Here is a 9,916-nt window from a genome sequence, read left to right as displayed (position 1 = left end):
CGTCATGATTGGCATTTTATCCACATGATAAGTTCTTCTCTGGCTTTGGTCTAACTTCAGGTCTCCTTGGCAGTCCCCCTTCTGTTCGGTTGCTGCCTGGTGTCATTCAAAGTTCACCAGGACAGAGCCCGCTGGTGGAGTCACAGGTGGGAGCGGAAATTGCGATTGGCTGTAGGGAAAGGACAAGTATGCAACAGGAGCACGTTAGAACATTCACTGAAGATTCATGAACCCCATTCATCCTCTTCCCGCCCAGACGGGAAACTAGATGAGAATGAAATCCTCAGGCTGAGGTTTCAGGGTCCTGTGAGAACTAACTTAAAGATGAAAGGCCCTCAGGACAACAAGTTCCCCCCTGTTTGACTGCTCTCCCACTTATCCCTCACTCACCATCATCACACCGTTTTCTACTCTTATGGCTGCTCTTCCGATATTTTCTTTTGCTGCCACTTCTCTTGACTCCCTTGTGAAGAGTTCTGTTCTTGCCCCTCCTCATGCCCTGACTCTTTAATCTGCGGCTGGTTGACATTGTACTTTCTGCCAAGATGAGGGGCTTTGCAGGACCCAGGGGCCAGAGTCTGGGTATTTAAGGCCTTAGCCATTATGACTGTGAAGCGGGCGGGGCTTAGCAGATGGGCAGGGCTCCATTGTGATGTCACTAAGCTTTGTTACACTTGGGTAATATATGCGAAATTAGGTGATCCCTCTAATGCAGCTCAAGGCTACCCTCAATGTTGTAGTCTTTTTTTTTTTTAATGATAAATGAGGTTTTCCAGATAGGTGTTACTGAGTACCTAAATTCCAACCCTGTGTTGGGCACCTGGAGAGTACAAGAGGCATTAAAAGAGCTATCTCCTGCCTGTAGGAAATTTAATAGTTGGTGTGAATATGCATCATATTTAAGTCTCTCTTATGGCATTGGGAAATGACAAATGTTTGTCTATAAGGACTTGACTCTAGGAAATCCAATTCAATATGACTAAAACATAAATATTTTTTCTCTTTCATCTAAATCAAATTTTCTCAACCCAAGCACGGCTGATACTGTTGGCTAACTATGTGGGACTATCATTGCTAAACAAAATTTCACTGAGTAAATTTGAAGATCTAATTAGCTTTATTAAATGATTCATGAATCAGGCAGCATCTCAACTGGTGGACAGAGAGATACTCCAAGGGCTACACCACATGGAAGGCTTTTATAGTAGGGAGAGCTGGACAAGGAAAGGAAGTCATAATGAAAGTAAGGACATAATGAGTGCTCATTGGAGGAAAAAGTTCAGGTGATGAAGGCTTCCCATTGTCTAAGCTGAGGCCCTTTTCATTGGCTGGGCTTGTTGCTGGGCGACGGAAGTCTTCCATCCACCTGCTGGGGTAGTAGAGTTGTTGCACCTCCTGATGGAGTTAGTACCTGATGTTTTCCTGTTGGGGTCAGTAACTAATATTTTCCTTTTGGGGTTATTTGACCATAAGTGATAGGGCGTGAGAGCTCCCTCTATGGGTCCTTTCAACTCCAATCTTAGTTGAGGTTTTCTTTTACTAATTTTCACATTGTCTTGTGTGTTGTATGACCTTTGGCAGCATTCCCAGCCTGTACCAATTAGATGCCAGTAGAGCCCCTATAGCTGTGACAACCAAAAATATTCCAAACATTGGCTGGGGGAGAGGGCCAAAAATCACTGCTGACTGAGAACCATTGACTTAACCATTAAACAAAATTCAATGCACAAATATATGCATGGGCAACAATGGAGAAACAGACATAGAGGACAGACTTACGGACATGGGGGGAGGGGAGGAGAGGGTGAGATGTATGGAAAGAGTAACATGGAAACGTACATTACCATATGTAAAATAGATAGCCAACAGGAATTTGCTGTATGGCTCAGGAAACTCAAACAGTGGCTCTGTATCAACCTAGAGGGGTGGGATGGGGAGGGAGATGGGAGGGAGGGTCAAAAGGGAGGGGATATACGGATACCTATGGCTGATTCATGTTGAGGTTTGACAGAAAGCAACAAAATTCTGTAAAGCAATTATCTTTCAATACAAAAAAATTAATTAAAAAAGAAGAAACATTCAGTGCACAAATATATATTGATCATGTTGTATGCGCCATGTACTTAGGTGCTGTGAAAATAGTAGTGAGCAAACACAGGCCTAGACTCCATGTTCACAGAACTTTCAGCCTAGTGGGAGAGAAAGCTATTCATCAGACATCTACACTAATCAATGAATAATTGGTTCTCAACATGTTGTAAACTGAGGTTGGAGAAAGGAACAGATACCAGACAAGCTCAAGTACTTTGGGAAGCCATGGAAAAATGTTTAAGAGGATGATGTGATAAGATTAGATTGGGGACGGATTGATGGGGAAGTGAATAAAAGGAAGGGCAATTACCAATAGTCGGAATTCAGGACAGAAATATTTGAAAATGAAAAGCTATTTTAAGCCTGGCCCAGTGAGTATTGATTAGGATGTAATGTAGCTTGGAGAGAAAGACTTGGTCATGGATTGGATTTGGTTGGTGAGAGCAGAGGGTGTGAAAGGTGTGGACTTTTTTCTTCTATCTGATGCAGCTATCTAGATGTTAGAGTTACGCACTGGGAAAAAGGCCAAGCAAGAGGGCAGTGATGATGATGATTTTGGTCTAAGACATTTTGGGTTTGAGGTGTCTTTGAGAGTTCCAGATAGAGATACTGAATGATTGTTGGGTATATGGGTCTGGAGCTCAGAGTAAAATCTGAGCAGCAGATATCCACTGTCCTCAAATTCCCTGATAATGGCCTCGCCATTCAACCTTTTCTTTTTTCTCCTTTATACTGTATACTAAGTCCTTTTGAAAAAACTCTCAATAGAGCTTGATAGCCATACATTCTGTCCCTTCTCTCTCCCTTGCTATCAGCTTCATTTAAGAACCAAGCACTTTGCATGTAGGAGGGTTTTAGCAAATGCTGATTGAATGGAAGATGAAATAAAGTTCAGGGACCACTCTTTGTATTTCTAATGTCTGTAGATAAGTTGGCAAACAATGTTTTAAAACACAGCTTCCTTGAACAGCCATTATAAGTGACATCTTCCACTTCTGCTGTTTCTAGACAGTTCTCTCTGGAGACCTCCTGTTGGACACTTTTATTCACTCAAAGGAGTGGATAGAGCTCTATGAAACAGGCTGCTACCTTGCCTCCTTGTATCTTGGGAACATTTCTGTCTACTCCAGCTTAGCTGATCTTCCTACCAACAAGCTCCAGGAAAGCAGGAATCTGAAAATTATGTTCACTACTCTATATTTCCAAGGCATTGAACAGTCCAGCCACAGGGTAGGAGCCCAATAAGGATTTGTGGAATCTTGGCTGAATCAACAGTCTTCTTTTCCTGACTCTCTGATTCCCCCCTCCCCTCCCCATTCTGTCCTCTGTTCTCCAGGGAAGACTTCCCTGACTCCAAATTTTCATTGGTTTTTGACATTTGTTCATAATCTGTGGCCCTATAATGTCCTCAGTCTAGAAAACCAACTCTAATTGTTTGAAACCTTGTTTTGTGCCCACATTTTGTCATATATGTGAGTGTGACCTCAACAGAAGCCAATGTGTCTCGTTTCTAGTCTGGATTGTGCCACAAACATCACTTCTCTGGACTTACGCTCTTATTTTGTAAATAAGCTGGTTGGATTAAATGATCTCTGAGCTGAGCTGATTTTTCGGTAAGCTCCTAGTAGTCTGTTGTTCAGCCGCTAAGTCATGTCTGACTCTGCGACCCAATGGACTGCAGCATGCCAGTCTCATCTCCTCTGTTCTTCACTGTCTCCCAAAGTTTGCTCAAGTTCATGTCCATTGGGTCAGTGATGCTGTCTAAACATCTCATCCTCTGCTGCCTCCTTCTCCTTTTGCCTTCCATCTTTCCCAGCATCAGGGTCTTTTCCAGTGAGTTGGCTCTTCGCATCAGGTGGCCGAAATATTGGAGTTTCAGCTTCAGCATCAGTCCTTCCGATGAAGAGTCAGGGTTGACTTCCTTTAGCACTGACTGGTTTGATCTTACAGTCCAAAGACTCCTCAGAGTCTTCTCCAGCACCACAGTTAGTTAGGGACTGTATTTTTTATTCAACAGCATTTCCCACAGGGACTGACATGGTCCATAGTTTGTAGTCATAAACACTTGTTCATTCCAGCAATTTTTGTGTTATGAGCATGGACAGTACATCATTAAGTGACTTTGTATACTAAGTGGAAACATTTCTAGAGAAGGAAGGGAAAAAGGACACTGTCCTGATAACAGGTGTTTGGTGCTGGCCTCTCAGGCCTGGCCCTGCTGGTGAACATGTTTGCAGAGGAACCTGGCCTCTTTAGTTTAGGAAGCAGTTTCTGGATGGTCCTGGAGACCGGATAATATTTCTCTCCTCCAATCTTTCCCATCCCCTAAAGACCCAGTCTACCAAGGAGAAGCTGAGATTACAGAGGAGAAAGCAGCCAGACTTAAGAATGGATGAAAAAAACAGAGAAGTCCCCTTTGTATACAGCTAAGGATACATTCTAGTTTCAGACACCCATGCTGAGAAACTCCAGCAGCAGAAAGTCCAATGTCAGCGGAGGCAATTCACAAGTGGGAGCCAAAGAGTGGGGCTTTGGGGGTGTTTGGGCTGGCCTCTGTGTCAGATCTCCAAGCAGGGGTGAGCACTGGTCCTGCTATCTATCTGTGCTGCTCTTTCTCTATTTCTTCCCCAGTGCTGTTTGGGCCAATGGCAGTTTAGATGGAGCACAATGAATCTGCCCCTGACTCTTAGTGGACCTGCAGATGGCCTTTGTTGGGAGGCCTTCATTAATCCAGTCTGCTGTCTCCTCATCTTCTGCTCTCTCCTCTTCATTTCTCCTTTTGTATGAAGAAACTGAGGCACCGACTGGCTACATGTTGTTGCTCAGTTGCCCAGTCGTGTCTGACTCTTTGCGACCCCATGGACTGCAGCATGCCAGGCCTTCCTGTCCCTCACCGTCTCTCGGAATTTGCCCAAGTTCGTGTTCTTTGCATCGGTGATGCCATCCAGCCATCTCATCCTCTGATGCCCCCTTTTCCTTCTGCCCTCGATTTTTCCCAGCATCAGGGACTTTTCCAATGAGTCATCTGTGCACATCAGATGACCAAAATACTACATGAGCTACTTCAAATAACCTAGCACAGAAGCAGCAGAGATACCCACAATAAACCTGTTTCCTCCATATCTCAGTTTCCTACTGGGTCTTAGTTTTTGTTTCTCTTGTTAGAAGGAAACAGGTATTTCCTGATAGCTATAGGAACATGTAGAGAGAACTGAATTCATGGCCTTTTTAGAGGAGCTATCAGTTCCTCCTATTTTGGAGCTGAGTGTTATCTTGCCCAGAACAGGGGGATAGGCAAAATGATGTCTTTATCTCCTAGAACATAGAACAGGGAAGCCTGGCGTGCTGCAGTCCACGAGGTCACAAAGAGTTGGACATGACTGAGCGACTGAACTGACTGATCTCCTAGAAAGATGGCAAATTGGCCCTGCAGGGAAGATCTTAGAGGCTGGCACTCCTGCTGGCCCCTTTCTTAGGTTAGGAAGGGGTAGGCTTTGGTTATCACTGTTTTGGAAATCAGACTTCTAGTTGGCTCCCATCTCACCTCTTCGATTCAAACTCACTCCATTATTTTTCCTGGGAGTTCAATGGATGTCTTCCCAGGGCTGGAACTTCCCAGCAGCCCAGGAACTGCGGCTTGTTAGAGGGAACATGAAAAAGTTGTGACAGTCCTTACACATGTTGGTGACTCAGTCTGAACTCCTGTCTGAAACTTAATCTCTGCAGATGTTGACCTCAGCTGGGAAGTAGGGACTTTCTACCCTGTTCGCAAGCACTCCCTGTCTTCTCTGTTTTTGCTGCTGTTGCTAGTACTGTTCAAGCAGGCAAAGGGGGCTCATGGTAGGCTGGAGTCGGGGAAAGCTGCTGAGAGGGGTGTTACCAAGGGGCCAAGCTCTCTGATCCCAGAACTTGTATCTCCACTAGGAAATGCAGAGAAACCAGAGCCCAAGGCCAAGGGGTGGTTTTCAGAGAAAAAGGAAGGAGAGACCTCAATTCCATTTACCTCTTCCCATCCAGTATGGGAAACAAGGGGGTGTTTTGGCTCTGAGGATGGTATGCATTCTGCCTGAAGATTTGTCAGATATTTTTCCCCCATTTTTTCTTCAGGCTCCTCTCTCATCCTTTCTGAACTGCATCCCCAAACTCTTTTCCCATAAGAAATTTCTCTTTTCAGGAATAGAGAACTTGGGCAGCTAAAAGATGGGCTTCCCATATTAGAAAAGCAGTGATCCTAGGGGTTCAGTTGGAGCCACCTTCCCCTGCCCCTGCTTTGGGAAACAAAGAAGCTTGTTTAATGGCAGGACCTGGGCAGTTCAGGAGACAAGGCTAGACTCAGATTGCTGATTTTCAAGCCAATGACTACCCACTGCTCCATACTGCCTTCTCTACTTGCCTTAGAAATAGATTTGATCTTGACTCTCTGCTACCTTGGCCTTTTCCCTCCCACCTGTGCTGCTCTCATAGAACCACAATGAAGGAATCTAATCCTGAAGGTAGGAGGAGAACTGGGGAAAAGTAGTGATAGTGAGTTCTTCTTAGAGGCAGGGGTGTGAATTTGGAATTCCTCTGGACAAATTAAAAATTCTTGCTTGGAGAGAACACCATTAGTTTTTGTTGTTGTTGCTATTTTTGGACTTATGAAAAATTATTTGACAATTTTTTATTTCTTTTGCCACCACCAACCCTACGGTCACATGGTTCAGTACTATACAAAGAAAACCCAAACTTTATGCTTCAGAAGGCTCCAAATAACGTTTTCACATTAATTTCTTCCTTACCTGCACTGACTTTAATCCCTGGTTATAAAAGTGAAGAAGTTGCCTCTTCCCAGAATATACTGGGAATAGAGTGCCCTGTACCCATAAGACAAAAATAAAGGTGCACCCTAGGGTTTAGAATGGATGTGATATGGTGTGAAAATGTCATGCATGTTAAATCATTTGGCCTCATATGGTCCTTAGGAGTGAATGAATTTTAATCCACTTAACAACTGGAGTAAGGAATTTTGAGTTGCAAGGGTTTCTAGAGAACAGTTGCATAATAAATAGGTCTGGGGATGAAGGGTAGCTTGGCCAAAGTTACAAATTATAGGCAAAGTTGGATCTCAAGCCCAGATCTCCTAATCCCCAGTCCAGGCTTCTTGCCACTGTTCCATGAGACACACTGTACAGAGATTTCGGACCTCTTTTTTCCTGTGCTTTTTCTCTAATTGAATTCTCCCTTCATATTCTGGGAGCTATGTGCCAGGGACTCTTGCCCTCTTGCAATCATCCTACCTGCCAAGGGCCATCCTGTCACTGAGTTTGAGGACGTTTGGCCCTATGAAAGGGGGTAAGAGCTGTCACCAAAAGGGGACCAGAAAGACAAGCTCAAGTTGCCACACTGAGGGTCAATGCCTTCATAATTGATGACTTCAAAGCATTATGACCAACATGCTGCTGAAGGGTAAACTGACCAGAGGAGGCACTCAATACTTCTGGATTGTTTTTGAACACAAATGCCTATTATAACTCTACTGACCAAAGTTGGGCCAAGAGAGACCCTCACCATCCAGTCATATCTCTTGGTCTTGATTTGCTAAAACTCTACTTCTTATTCTCGGAAGTGATCAATTGAGGGTGAAGAAGATGAGATAGGTTGGAAGCCTAAGTTCATTTTGCCTCTTGAGGCTCTTAAAAAATGGAATTGACAAAGAAGTATTTCTTGGCAGTATTATTGCCTATTTGCTTTACTCACTGTTACCTTGGGCAGAATTCTCATATTTGGAGAGCTAGATTTAGTTATATTTATACCAGAGAAAAGGAAAAAAGTATCTCCCTTGCTGCTCCCTAGAATACTAGAATTCTGAGGTCCAAAGCACAAAGTCTTAGCAACACTTTGCCCTCCACGCACCCTATGCTAGGATAGCAGGGAAGACTTGCCTAGTGAAATCTTTAAAATGAAGCCTTCTTTTTCGGTAAGGACCAAAGAAAGAGCCAGATTTTTCAGTTGTTGCAGTGATCGTATTTTATTGGTCAGTAAATTCCAAATGCTGAACATCCCTATTGCTGTTCTGGGAGGAAATGTGGAAGGTCATACTCCTGAGATGCCCTAGAGTTCTGCTGAGGACAGTGTCTCCACACAGAAGTATTTGTTTTTTTCAGTAGACCACTGCTCTCCAGTAGTGATGACGGTACTTTCTTCATGCTGCAAGGAAGCAAAAACAAAACTAAAGTTATAAAGGTCCCTGGTTAGGGTGTGAGAGTCTCAGAATTTCTTCAGGTGGGCACACAAGGCCAATTTGCCATATTTTCATTTATGATTTTGTTACCCCTTTAGCTATGGTTTGGCCTGGCTTACTTTTGGGTCAGTCAGTTCTTCCCAGAACCAGCTATATATGGGGCCCAGTATAAGATGAGTATGTTGAACTTTTGTTAAAAAAATAACATCAATGTGGTGACAGCAGAGCATAAACCAAACCTGAGATTCCCTGGACAAAAGATTGTGACTGCACAGGTCCTGTTCTCTTGAAGCCCATCTTGTCCTTCCTGATTTAAGGTACTTCTTATGGTAAAATCCCGGATAACACATTGAACTATCCCTATCTCATTTATCTTTATAGTCCAGGAGAGCTGGTCGAATGTTTTATTCATAAGAGGGGCTTGATGAATACTTATAAATGGCCTGCTTCTCACTGAGGTCATGACAGGTGCCCCAGAATGAACGGAGTTTCTTGGGTATTGGCTCCATAATCACCTCCTGAGTCTATTTATGCAAACTATTACCCTGAAGAAAGGGTACCTAAACTATTTAGTCTTCCTAAAGTGAGGCTCATCATGTCACTCTTCTGTTGAGAATGTGTGGGAAACTTCTTTCTGTCTACGGTCTGGTTCCTTTTTAAGTTTTCATATCAGCTCTCCCAATCCCAACCTTATTTTTAAACTGTCTTTTATTCTTTCCTTCAGGCAACCTCCACTTATTCTGGTCAAATTGGGTTATTTCAAAAGTATAAAAAGTATAGATGTTTATGGGAAATTCAATGTCTCACTTGCACTGTTATTTTTTTTAGCATTTTAATCTATTAAATTCCTAGGGAACTTAAAAAACTTAAAGCTCCTCTAATTATATGATTACTTCTTTGGTAAACTCCCATTATTCATCCTTTGAATACATTTTTGTATCATTTATCAGATTATGTCTAGAATATTTTACTTCTATGCATTTCTTCTCAGACATTGAACTTCTTGAGGTTGGAGTTGTATCTCTGTGAATTTCTGGAGAATGGGGCAGGGATAGTAGATGAAAAATATGAGGTAGACCAAGGCCTTGAATTCCACATTTTTGGGAATTTGAGTGGGGTCTAGGAAAGGGCTGGAGGGAGAGATGACATAGGTGCTGAGAGAAACTTTTATGAGTGTAGGATATGCTCACTATTTTGATTTGTGTTGATATGTTAAAACTTACCAAGTTGAACATTTGAAAGATGTACAGCTTTGTTGTATGTCAATTATAATTTAATAGATTCATTACAAATCCCATATCATTGAGGTCCTCACTTAAGAGTTGTTTCTAGAAATGAGAAGACGAAACTAAGAATGCATACCTAAATGTGCCAGCGAATGGAGGCTAGACTTGTGTCTACAAGGCAGGGAGAATTTTGGTTGGTTTGTATCATTCAGGGTGGTTCCTATGGGCTAAACTTCTGCACAACCAGCTGGTTCTAGCAGTCCTGATAGGTACTTTCTTGATTTTATCCAAATGTCTCAGTATTCCCCCAAACCAGCCAAGCTCTCTTGTTAAGTCTCAGTCATTGTGACAATCATCAATCACAGGTCTTTTTACCAAG

At 42.9% G+C, this 9,916-nt stretch overlaps 1 protein-coding gene across 1 annotated transcript; it reads right to left on the bottom strand.

The window, feature by feature from the left end:
• Positions 1–382: 382 nt before the first annotated feature.
• TNP1 (transition protein 1) lies at positions 383–529 on the bottom strand. The gene has a single exon (XM_088841973.1). The coding sequence runs from the start codon at positions 527–529 to the stop codon at positions 383–385; it is 147 nt and encodes a 48-aa protein (XP_088698099.1).
• Between the last annotated feature and the right edge of the window lie 9,387 nt (positions 530–9,916).

Source organism: Moschus berezovskii, chromosome 2 (genome assembly GCF_049115385.1).
Source record: "Moschus berezovskii isolate FMDL1 chromosome 2, NW_MosBer_1.0, whole genome shotgun sequence".
Classification (NCBI taxonomy): domain Eukaryota; kingdom Metazoa; phylum Chordata; class Mammalia; order Artiodactyla; family Moschidae; genus Moschus; species Moschus berezovskii.
The sequence above is the reverse complement of the archived record's forward strand: the minus strand, read 5'-3'. Positions and strand labels throughout refer to the sequence as shown.